At 39.8% G+C, this 13,009-nt stretch overlaps 1 protein-coding gene across 1 annotated transcript; it reads right to left on the bottom strand.

Annotated features, from left to right (window-relative positions):
- Positions 1-1,907: 1,907 nt before the first annotated feature.
- LOC115178779 (GTPase IMAP family member 7-like) lies at positions 1,908-11,751 on the bottom strand. The gene is made up of 2 exons (XM_029740093.1): positions 11,594-11,751; positions 1,908-3,496 (listed from the first exon to the last, which is right to left on the bottom strand). Exons 1-2 carry the CDS (start codon positions 11,631-11,633, stop codon positions 2,691-2,693), a joined length of 846 nt encoding a protein of 281 aa, XP_029595953.1. The 5' UTR covers positions 11,634-11,751; the 3' UTR covers positions 1,908-2,690.
- Between the last annotated feature and the right edge of the window lie 1,258 nt (positions 11,752-13,009).

Raw genomic sequence — 13,009 nt, 5'->3', positions numbered from 1 at the left:
GCATGTGTCTGTGCCTATATTTGTGTTGCTTCACAGTCCCTGCTGTTCCATAAGGTGTATCTGTTTTTTTAAATCAAATTTTACTGCTGGCATCAATTACTTGATGTGGAATAGTGTTCCATCTAGTCATGGCTCAATGGGCCTCCCATAGTGTGTTCTGGACTTGGGGACTGTGAAGAGACCTCTGGTGGCATGTCTTGTGGTGTCACGACTTCCACCGAAGGTGGCTCCTCTCCCTGTTCGGGTGGTGCTCGGCGGTCGTCGTCGCCGGCCTACTAGCTGCCACCGATTCCATTTTCCTTTTAGTTTAGTTCTGTCTGGTTTATCACACCTGTGTCTAATTTAGCTGATTTCGGTGGGTTAATTTTTCCCCGCTGCAGGTTAGGCTGTGTGCGGGATTATTGCTGTTTATTACTTGTAAAAGGTGCGTGCCTGCACCACGGGAATTGTTTCATTTTAGTACGGTATGTGTTTACCGTGGACATTTTTGCTCTGTCTTTAGCTGAGTTGAGGTTTCTCCTCTGTGTGCAGAGTTCCTTCCCTGTGGGTGGATACTACATTTTGTGCGGTTTTCCCTTTGTGTTTGTGCTGTGCCTTCGGGACCACCTGAATAAACATTTGTTTTCCCTGGAACCCATCTGCTCTCCTGCTCCTGATTCCACACACCCCCCTCCTGCGAGAGGCACTGTTACATGTGGGGTATGAATGGGTGTCCGAGCTGTGTGCCAGTAGTTTAAACAGACAAATGGATGCATTCAACATGTCAATACCTCTCACAAATACAAGTAGTGAAGAAGTTAATCTCTAATTAATAATATTAATTATTAATATTAGCTCTCTAATGGTGATCCATAAGGAATAGGAATACAAACAAGTCTGGTAAGTCTGCGTAGGAAAGTTGTACATAGGAAACACATTTCCTAAGTGTAAATTATTTTACTATATTACTGAGGTTACCATGACAACCCCTATATATATATATATTTGAAAAGGCCAGTTGGTCTCTCTCTCGTATGTATGTATGTATGTATGTATGTATGTATGTATGTATGTATGTATGTATGTGTGTATGTATGTATGTATGTAATGTATATATGTGACCAACTGGCCTATTCAAATTGTATTGGTCACAGCCACATTGTTAGCAGATGTTAATGCGAGTGTAGCAAAATGCTTGTGCTTCCAGTTGTATGCATAGTGGTTTTTGAACAAAATATGAAATTAACATTTTCTTGATTTCACTTTATTGTATATTGTTTAAATCTGGGTAAATTATACATCAACCATGACTAAATCTCCTTTAAGCATCCAAGGTTGGCATACAAGCACACATTTACAATGACTAAATCCCCTTAAGCATCCAAAGTTTGCAAATCATGAAACATCATATGCAGCACAAGCTTGAAACAAACAAAAATATAATCATCGATGTATCTTAAAGCGGCAATCAGCAGTTAAAACAATAACGTTGGACTCCCCGCCTCTGTTTCGGTAAAAACCTGAGAGATGGATCTGGAGAAATGTAACCACTATCAAATTCATAGACAGAGCTATGATGTAAGGACTGACCGTCCATGATATCAACATGATAGTTTTGATGTTTTAAGGGCTAGTGTGTGTTTACATTTACTTTGTTCACAAACATTGGAGTAAAACAAGCTTATAATGTGGGTTCTATCATGGGGTATGACAGTTGAACTAAGATCATGAGACATTTGTCAGTTCTATTCTTCAAGAATCAATGGGTTCATATCATTCATTTATAATTCTTCAAATGGATGTAGCAACTGCAAATTTCCCCTTTAACATGAGCATGTTTTATCATCAAATACAGGTCAACTTCAAGGGCAGTTTCAATTAACAAAATCTTACATTTCTCTATTTTGTAAATAATCTAAAAGTATTACAAGGTTTTTAAATAAATGAATTATTATGTAATGAAAAGACACTAATGGTGGGCATCAATATCGATAATTCAATTTGATATCAATATGAGCAAGGCATATCTTGATATGGCCTTATCCTTGCTGTTAACCTTACTGTAAGGTTGCCACAGACACAGCACCCTTACCCAGGCTCTCAACTTATCATACTTAACTGTTCCTACAGACACAGCACCCTTACACAGGCTCTCAACTTATCATACTTAACTGTTCCTACAGACACAGCACCCTTACACAGGCTCTCAACTTATCATACTTAACTGCCTGCTGATGACCATCAACAAGCTTCATATTGTAATATAACTGATTGGGTAGGTTAGAAGATATATAACTGACTTCGATATAGATGTTCCATATCAGTGCCCATCACTACCTAACAGCATGTTAAAAGTACATAACAAAAGACTATAAATAAATGTGATTAGTGAGCAGCACATTAAACTACTTTACATTACAACCATGATTACAGAGATGCTTCAACACATCAGGTATGGAAGTGATGTTGTACAAATGTACTGTGTCAAACTTCTTCCATTATGTGAAGTAAAACTCTTACAATAATTAACCTAATAACTTTAATGAATGATTTAGTCATTTGGTTAAATGCAGTATGCAGTGACAACCAAAATAGGGTCAATATTAAACCATATCATAAATAATAAATTCTACCAAGATAAATCATAATAGCAATAATCATGTTTGTCATTCAGGGTTTATTTACAGACACTAATCCTGTAGTTAATTGTTTTAATTGTTGTTTACAAGCTGTGTTATCTGTCCGCTTATAACCTTTGATAATCCTACTATCCCTATAGCGGAAGCCTTGTTTGGGGCTGCAATAAGACCTACTCCTACTGCTGCAGCTGTGCAGCCGAACTCTAACAACTGACTGTTCCTGATCTCTTTCTGAGCTTTCTCATACATCTCATTGGTGTAGTGTTTTCCTCCATTATGCACCACCATCTCCTCTATCTTCTTCAGCAGCTCTGTGACCTGAGTATGGTCTCTCTTCTCTCTGTTGTTGAAGACATGATATCTGCCTCCACAGCTGTTGACCAGTGTCTTTAGATCCTCACTCTCCTCCAGAAACTCCTCTACTGGTTTTCCCTCCAGCTGATCTACACCAGTAAATAATACTATAGTGTAGTCTGAGGCCCCTTTTCCATAGTTGTCCTGGATGTACTTCACAGCGTTTCTTTGCTCCTCTGTGTATCTATCCAGTCTGATCACCAGCAGGAACACATGGGGTCCTGGGACTGACATCTCAATGCATCTCTCTATCTCTACTTTATCTGTTCTCCAAAACTGTTTCCATATTTTATAAATCAAATATGTGTCTGTCAATGATATGTCACTGATCCCAGGAGTGTCGATGACATAAATCTTCCTCCAATCCACCACTTCACTTCGTTTCTCACACTGTTCAGTCACTGGACTTGGACTTGACTCAGAAGTAAACACCTCTCTCCCCAGGATGGTGTTTCCTGAAGAACTCTTCCCTGATCCAGTCTTCCCCACCAGAACTATCCTCAGATCAGCTGGCTGCACTAAATCTGTGGAAATACAAAATGTAATGCAGTTTCATCATTGTTAGTTATCAAATTAGATTAAGTGACATAGTAACTGACAAAAGTAAATAAATTAGATTCACAGTGACCATATTCAGCTATAATAGCATCAGTCAAGCCTACCCCTCTATGCCACATTAATTCAAGGATTAAATAATGTAACAGGGTGGATATTCCCTCTAACTCTTCGCCTTTTTGACTTTTTGTGTGCAATTCTGTGTTGAATGTGATGGGTGATCCATTATGTTTGTATTCCTGCTTGCAGGTTAACAAGGTGATTGAGCACACCTGTGCCCCTCACTTTAGAAGTAGAGCATATCGTGTTCTCTGGGTGCAAGACAGATCAGAGAGGGGTAACTGCTGGATGCCAAGCTGCAATGAAGGTCTTGTTGAGGTTTATTGAAATATTGGAGGTTTATTTGGTGAAGTATTATGAAAGATTTTTGCTGTTTCTTTGGTGTGGCAGCTTGGAGGCCAACAAGGTAAAATGTGACCTGTTATTGAATTCATAAAGGGGAAGGCTGACATCTGTTTCCTAGAACTGTAGCCATTTTGTTAGTCTAAGCTTATTGGGTACATTACAATGAACAAGCGGAACTTCACATGTACTGCTGTGTTAATGCTGGTTTCCTTAAAATAATACTTCTGGGAGATTACACTAAATCTTGCTAGCTGTGGCGTTATCGTTATCTTGGGAATCAACTAATTTTGGTCGTCCTTCTTGCGTCTCAGCCGGAGGGCCATGGCTCTTTGGGAAGGTAAGTACTTGACAACTTATCAGCCGATGTTAGAATATTGTTTCAATGTTGTTATTTAGGTAATAATAGAATAACTTTGAAGAGCTCGGTTTGTCAATGTCTGCTCAGCTCCGCGGCATCACGTGCTCCCGTCTGATGCTTTTAAGCGAACAGTTTTATGAAATTATTGAGACACAAACATGACTTGAGGGAGTCTGACTGCAATTGATTTGATTTTGCTCAGACTTGCTGCGTTGTGTTTAAAAAAGACAGCAGTGACTGTGTGACTAGCATCAGCTGTGTCTCTCTCTCCTCCCGATTGCAGCGACCACCACAGAACATCAAGTGTTTGTCATGCTGTCCGTGTTGCTGAAGCTGCTACATAATTACAAACATTTCTGACTGAAAAGTTATGTTACCAAAACCCAGTCATTTTGTTTAAGAAAAACATTCCCTTTTTACGTGACATGTATGCATTGCATGCACATGATCAATGAGGCCTGAAATATAGCCTATCATAATCGCATCAATTAATAGGTTATAAAAACTCTGAACACCGTAACACGTGACAGCTAAATGGATGAGGAGGGCGAGAACTTGAAACGTGGGAATGTTTACTGGGTACTCAGGAGGGAAAGGGCAAGTCAGATGTGTAGAAAAAAGTTTACTTATTTGTGGAAGCTACTGGAGCTCAAGAAAAAGGACGAAGGTAAGAAGCAAGTGCATATAATGTGTCAAACTGCAACGCTGCTGGGTTATTCACTCAACAGTTTCCCGTGTGTATCAAGAATGGTCCACCACCCAAAGAACATCCATCCAACTGGACACATTTGTGGGAAGCATTGGAGACAGCATCCCTGTGGAACCTTTTTGACACCTTGTCCCAACGAAGTAAGGCTGTTCTGACTTCAAAATGGGGTGCCACTGAATACCAGGAAGGTGTTCCTAATGTGTTGTACACTCAGTGTATATTGAAAATATAGTCTTAATTAAGTTACGGTATAAAGACGGCTAAATAGGATGCAGTCTTAGGCCTACAGCTCGATGGTGGTTATAGAAGGCTGCTAGACTACGCCTACTAATGACTTGACTTGTTATTTTTCTAACCATTTGAAAAGTGTAAACACTAAATAAATCATAAGTAATACCAGAAAGGCTGCTCTAACAAAAAAAAGTCTAAAGCCTTTAATTTGTGAGATTGCTTCATCTGACATGTTGTGGAGGCTTGGAGCTCACGGAATCAGTTGGCTATTAATCATTTAGAGTAGATTGATGCATCAAAGTAATATAATACAAGAATTCCCATCAAAACCTGTCAGTTTAAGCTAGAGATGTTTTTTTGCATGGGCTACGTCTAAAATTGCCAATGTTGCCCTTCCGCACCTGCTAGAGCGTTTTTTTGCCTGACTATGAGACAAATTCCGAAAATCAGATTTCTCACAAACTAACCATTATGAAACTAACCGTTTAGGCTACAAACTAATATGACCACATGTGGAAAGGGGAGACTTAAATGGTTTTGCTCTATGACCCCCACAAGCATCATTGGACTGGTCTGAAGGTAACCAATACAATTGTATGGAGGTAGTTTTGTGGCAACCAAAATACGTTTCTTTCCCCCCTGAGCTTTCTTGTATCTCCTAGATGTAGGACAGACACTTCAAAACCTTATAACGGTCAGTAAGCACTAAACCCAACACCGCTCATAGAAGAATAAGGGAGGGTACGTACAGTATGGCATAAGGTAGTTTTAAATAAAACAAATAACCGATGGCATACAAAATCAAACCAAACTCCCCCCAAAAACGAATGAAATGTAAGGCTCTGAAACACAAATGAAAAGCTCAACTTTAGACATCCAGCAAAGCCTTACAAAAATAAGTTAATGCTTAGTTCAATTCCAGATCCAACTAAGTCTAATTAATCCAAATGGGGAAAATAAGGATAGATCTTACCAGTTCAGAAAATCCACAAAGCTAAAAGGTAAAGTTGGCCTTAGAAATAACCTTCCTGTCACAGATTATGTCGTGGTGTTGCAGGGAAGACCAAAATGCAGCAGAGTTGTGGATACTTATTTTCTTTTAATTCAAAAAAAGAGGAGTAAGGCATCCACTGGAAAAACAATACACTAAATGATACTCACGACACCAACAGTTTTGCAGGCTCACAAACGCAGTGCAAAAACAATTCCCCACAAACACACCCAACTAATATAGGACTTCCAATCAAAGGCAACACCACACAGCTGCCTTCAATTGGAAGTCCACCCCAATTACCTCTACATAGAAACACCCAACCTAGACAGAACATAGAAAACACAACTTTTTTCTGCCACGCCCTGACCAAAACTTAACACTTACTCCCTCTGCTGGTCAGGACGTGACACTTCCAAAAAGTTGTCCTTTAGACGGAGTGGGATAATTCTTCTAAATGCTTTTCTAAATCATCCATATACAGTACCAGTCTAAAGTTTGGACACATTTACCCATTACATAGAATGGCTGGTACTGTATATCTGCAAAAATAAGATAGATCCAGCTTTTGTTGCCTGTGTGAGTGTTTGTTTAACTTCCTTAAAGTCTAAGCAGTTGAGAGGGATTTCAGTAATAGCCTACAAAGTGTTTTTCTTAACAAATGAAGTTTAATATACTGAACAAAAATATAAATGCAAAAAATTCAACGATTTTACCGAGTTACAGTTTATATAAGGAAATCAGTCAATTGAAATAAATGTACCCAATTTATGGATTTCACATGAGTAGGCAGGGGTGCAGACATGGGTGGGCCTGGGAAGGCATCGGCCCGCCAATCAGAATGACTATTTCCCCAAAAAAGGGATTTATTACAGACAAATACTCCTCAGTTTCATAATCTGCCCAGGTGGCTGGTCTCAAACGATCCCGCAGGTGAAGAAGCCGGGTGAGGTGGTCCTGGGCTGCCGTGGTTACACGTGGTCTGCGGTTGTAAGGCCAGTTAGATGTACTGCCAACTTTTCTTAAACGATGTTGGAGACTACTTTTGGTAGAGAAATGAACATTCAATGGTGGACATTCCTGCAGTCAGCATGCAAATTGTACGCTCCTTCAAAACTTGAGACATCTGTGGCATTGTGTTGTGTGACACAACTGCAGATTTTAGTGGCCTTTTTTTGTCTGCAGCACAAGGTGCACCTATGTAATCATGCTGTTTAATTAGTTTCTTGATATGCTACACCTGTCAAGTGGATGGATTATCTTAACAAAGGAGAAATGCTCACTAACAGGGGGTGCAAACAAATGTGCGCACAAAATTGGACAGAAATAAGCTGGAACATTTCTGGGATCTTTTATTTAAGGTCATGAAACATGTATCTGTGTCAGAAATACACAAATTACTTGAAAATCACTGCAAATTACCTTGATCCATGTTGGCGTATCAACCCCTTACAAAAACAAAACATGTATTTTAATTTTGGGACTGTTCAAGTTCAGTTTGGGACATTTTAAAATTGTACTTTGGGAAGGTACCGAGACTGTGAGGAAAAAGTTTGTTGTGAACCCGCCCAGCAGACCAGAAACTGTTGTGTTCAAGGTCACCGCTAGAGGGACACAGCCCAGGTGGGAAATATACTTATTGATCCACCAGCCGATGTGGCAGGTAGGTAAAACCACTCAGATTTGTTACCGTACAAAACATTACAAAAAAGCAGATGAGCTTTCTAATCTTTCAAAACAACTAAATGTATTACTAGTACAAATTGATGATATTTCCTCTGTCGCAGCCGGCCGCCTGGGCGGCGCACAATTGGCCCAGCGTCGTCCGGGTTAGGGAGCGTTTGGCCGGCAGGGATATCCTTGTCTCATCGCGCACTAGCGACTCCTGTGGCGGGCTGGGCGCAGTGCATGCTGACCAGGTCGCCAGGTGTACGGTGTTTCCTCCGACACATTGGTGCGGCTGGCTTCCGGGTTGGATGTGCATTGTGTGAAAAAGCAGTGCGGCTTGGTTGGGTTGTGTTTCGGAGGACGCGTGGCTCTCGACCTTCCCTCCATGTGGGAGTTGCAGTGATGAGACAAGACTGTAACTACTACCAATTGGATATCACGAAATTGGGGAGAAAAACGGGAGAAAAATAAAACATGTATTTATATTTCTTAATTTCATTTTGTTATTGTGACCTGCGATTTCTTTTTTTTCTTCTTTTTTTTTTACCAATGATTCTATGTGCTTTTTACATTTACTGTACTTTTCGCTGCATTTGTTAAAGAAATCTGAAAATACTCTGGATACGTTCAGTAACAATAGAATATTACTGGAAATTGGGTTAGGTCCAACAAGACAAAATGACAAGGGTTTGAGTGAGAGGTCTAATTGCTGTTTCCTAGTGGCAACATCTCTCAAATTTGCACGGTTCCTTCGCAATTACAACGCACTTTTATGACTAATCTGACTCATCTGTGAGTCCAAATGTGCACTTCACATTTCCATATCATTAAACTAATGTCAACGTTTATTAATGCTGTTTGCAGCAGACCACGCATCTGAAGCAGGGGCGGAAATCCCGAGGGGGACACGACCCCCCATCCTGGGAAAAATATGATTTGTCCCCCCCAAATATATCACTGAAACATAACTATGTAATTTAAATAATATTAATAATACGCAATGAAAGCAATTGTGCTGATTATAGATACTTAATAGCGCGTTTTTAAGTTTCAAAAGAATGCGACCCCCCCACCCTTTGCCTCACAATGGTTTGATCCACTGCCAGTTCCTTAGCTTGCTAGGTAACAGAGAGGTCGTATCTACTGTCTGAAAGGCACTCAATGCACGTAACTGACGTGAGGTTAATCCAGTCAATCGCGCACACACACTAGCTGAATATGCAGAGCTAGCGCGCAAATATTAACTATTAAGCTAGCTAGTACCTATTCCATTTATGTGGCGTCGTCAAAGATGGAATCTTTGCTATCGTCAATTTATTCTAAGATCAGCATGCAGATGATGTAAGTTAGTGCTTCAAAGTCCCTGTGATAAGGTTAGCAATAAACTGAAATCCAAACTGAACAGAACTACACTCTCTTCTACCATTGTCTTAAATACATGTAATGGTCTCGTTGCAAAAGCTAAATTGTCACAAGGGAACTTTTATTTATTTATTTTATTTCACCTTTATTTAACCTGGGTAGCAAAGATTATAGCAAACACCACTGAAACTGAATTGGTGCTCGCTAGCTTTGCAAATTCAGCTATTGTTGGAAGCCAGCCAATATGAAACAAACTATTAAAATTACAAAAGGTTGCAGCATATGTTGTGTAAATGGTGAACTCATACAGCTGTCAACTCGTGTCATTTTAATCCGTTTCACACTTGCTAGCTACCTTTTAGATCGAAGCCCAAATAAATTATTGAAGATGATAGAAGCCCATCTCCTACTGTAAATAACCTACACACTGTGTGTGTGTGTGTGTGTAGCCAGCCAGGTAGAAAATGGCAGAAAAATAAAAGACGGACATCAGAGTATTTTTCAGTACACCAAAACGCAAAGTAAGAACCCTAGTAGCCTAATATCTCAAAGACTAGTTCATAAAATGTTCATAAGAAAGAAATTAAATGCTAATGGAAATGTTTCACAATGATGTCATTAGGCAGAGCAGGCAACAGATGGCACACAGACAGCAGAGTTGGGGACAGATATGCAGGGACAGACTGGCAGAGACAGGGACAGACTGGCAGAGACAGGGACAGACTGGCAGAGACAGGGACAGACTGGCAGAGACAGGGAGTCTCCGGTAAGTTTGTTGAGTCTTTGTTTGGCAACATTATGAAAGGTTCTCAATTATTTTGACTTGTAAAATAGGAACATAATTGGAAAATGCCATGGATACCCCCACTCTCAACTTAAACTGGTGACTGAACTAAGATTTGTTAAAGGCAATGGTATTGCTGTTGTGATTAGTTGTGTAGTTTTGGGTACCGGTAGTTAGGAGTACGGCAAACACCTTATTTCTTTGGTTCCTCAATATACATTTACCATATTACAATGTAGGCTATGTGTTACAGCACTACTTTTGGTGTCCCCTCAGGAATTGCTCTTGAGACAATTTCATGTAATTGTCCCCTCCAAAGTTGATATCAGATTTTCGCCCCTGATCTGAAGGTGTATTTTTTGAGCTCTCCTATCTGTGCTGTTGAGGAACTAGAGCAAGCACCCTTCTAGTTGTTTTGTTTGGAACACAGCCCTGCATCCCCGCCTTTACACAACTGTTTACGCAATTCAAAAACTGCCTATTATAAATTGCAGTCTGTGTCAGGTGGGCATCATTTAAAATCTTGTCCCATTGCCAACATGTCAAGCTAGATGATTAAAAAAATGGCCCAATTAGCGGGAGGGATGGGGGTAACTCTCTGCCGTGCTGGAGTTCCGAATGGCTGACAGTTATGGTGGAAAAATTACAAGACTATGTTCTCTACTGCTTATGCGTTTAATGATCGGACCAGTACTTTTCTATTCAGACTGCCTGCCTGAGTCATGTCTCTGATCTTTACCCCCAAATTGGCTGTTGGCCTTAATCTTGTGATAAGGCTACATCCTGCCTTTCTGTGTACTTGGGGCGGCAGGTAACCTAGTGGTTAGTGAGTTAGACTTGTAACTGAAAGGTCGCAAGATCGAATCCCCGAGCTGACAAGGTAAAAATCTGTCGTTCTGCCCCTGAACAAGACAGTAAACCCACTCTTCCTAGGCCATCACTGAAAATAAGATTTTTTCTTAACTGACTTGCCTAGTTAAATAAATAAAAAAAATACTGAGGGTGCAGCTGTGTGGAAAGGTACAGGAAGAAGAAGATAGCATGAAAGTTTATTGCTGTACAATGGTTGACTGCTAGAGGTTGTATATTTTTATTAAAACAGAGACCCAACTTTGTTCGTTGGGCTCTTAACTCTGCATCATTGAGTGATTTGTTACCCCCTCCAGAATTGCAATTCTTATAATAAAGTTTGTTTGAAGATTCTGCAGTCTCTCTTCCTTTTGATTAGAATTTCCACAACAGTCAAACCCCATACAGAGCTGTAAAGAGGAGACCCTGAGCTCTGATGTCATGTGGTCTATAACATGTTACTGAACAGACACTATCTTCAAATTTAGGTGCTTATCATTGCCCAAATCTTCAATTTTCAAATGACTTCAATTTAGATGTAGTCATTGCGTGTGATGGGCTAGGCAATAATGTATATGAGTACTCAGTGTAAAGGGCTAGGCAATAATGCCTGATGGGCTGTGGTGTATGGTCTGAGCAGTAAACTTGAATAACAGTTAGAAACTGTTTAAATAATAAACAGGTATAAAAGCACAATGGTTGTACTCACTTGGATGATCACGTCTTGCCCTTCTGTTCATCTTCTTCATTGCGTTCCGGTTGAGTTTGCACTTGAAATAGATGCAGTCTGTAGTTTGCCAGCTCCAGTGGTTTTTCTGTAACTCTTTCAATGGCTGCTCTCTACAGTTCTTATTAGCTACTTCTACAGGTGTGGCCTGAAGTACATCATCTTGTTTATGTAATATTCGGTTCTCTCATTGGCTATCCTAATTCTACAGGTGTGGCTTGAAGAACAGTAAACACTGTAACTGGTTATGATGTAATGACTTAATCTATTCTAGACTCAAAGTCCTTCTCATAAGGAGGTACATTTCCAGTAAAGGGTGTGGCAATGTAGCTTTGGTGAGAGAGAGAGAGAGAGAGAGAGAGAGAGAGAGAGCTCATTAATCTATATGGTCCAAATAATGATGATTCATGCTTCTTTTAAAATATATATAATGATTTATCAAGATTATAATACGGTTTTAAATACCTCAATGGACCATAAAAGGGAATCACACTACCAACAATCACCCTTGTGGACTTCACAAGGAAATCACAAATGCCTTGGAACTAGTGTAAATATGGAGGCTAGTGAGATATACATTGTGGAGGCTCAATCAAGCTCATCGTCTTGACTACTTTATGTCATTCTCGCTGGCACCAAAAGTAAAGTGTTGATAGGGGACAGAATTTGGTCGGACTGTCAAATAATTGGCATATACATTACTCTTACAGAATTTCCATGTGGGTGAGGATATTGGACATTTTATCAAAGCCTATTGGATGACAACTTGTTTTTAACCAGGACAGAAGAATTTATAACTTTTTTTCTGACGTAACATACAGTTGAAGTCGGAAGTTTACATACACCTTAGCCAAATACATTTAAACTCAGTTTTTCACAAATCCTGACATTTAATCCGTGTAAAAATTCCCTTAAGTCATTTAGGATCACCAATTTATTTTAAGAATCTGAAATGTCAGAATAATAGTAGAGAGAATGATTTATTTATTTCATCACATTCCCAGTGGGTCAGAAGTTTACATACACTCAATTAGTATTTGGTTGCAATGTCTTTTAAATTGTTTAACTTGGGTCAAATGTTTCGGGTAGCCTTCCACAAGCTTCCCACAATGATTTGGGTGAATTTTGGCACATTCCTACTGACAGAGCTGGTGTAACTGAGTCAGGTTTGTAGGCCTACTTGCTCGCACACGCTTTTTCAGTTCTGCCCACAAAGTTTCTATGGGATTGAGGTCAGGGCTTTGTGATGGCCACTCCAATACCTTGACTTTGATGTCCTTAAGCCATTTTTCCACAACTTTGGAAGTATGCTTGGGGTCATTGTCCATTTGGAAGACCCATTTTCGACCAAGCTTTAACTTCCTGACTGATGTCTTGATGTTGCTTCAATATATCCAC

The sequence above is a fragment of the Salmo trutta genome, chromosome 38 (assembly GCF_901001165.1).
Source record: "Salmo trutta chromosome 38, fSalTru1.1, whole genome shotgun sequence".
Classification (NCBI taxonomy): Eukaryota; Metazoa; Chordata; class Actinopteri; order Salmoniformes; family Salmonidae; genus Salmo; species Salmo trutta.
The sequence above is the reverse complement of the archived record's forward strand: the minus strand, read 5'-3'. Positions and strand labels throughout refer to the sequence as shown.

Excerpts from the sequence above, each read along its gene's own strand:
- LOC115178779 (XM_029740093.1), bottom strand. The coding sequence starts at position 11,633 with ATGAAGAAGATGAACAGAAGGGCAAGACGTGATCATCCAA. Across the intron at positions 3,497-11,593 it reads GGCAAGACGTGATCATCCAA|ATTTAGTGCAGCCAGCTGAT; the intron begins GTGAGTACAACC and ends GTATTTCCACAG.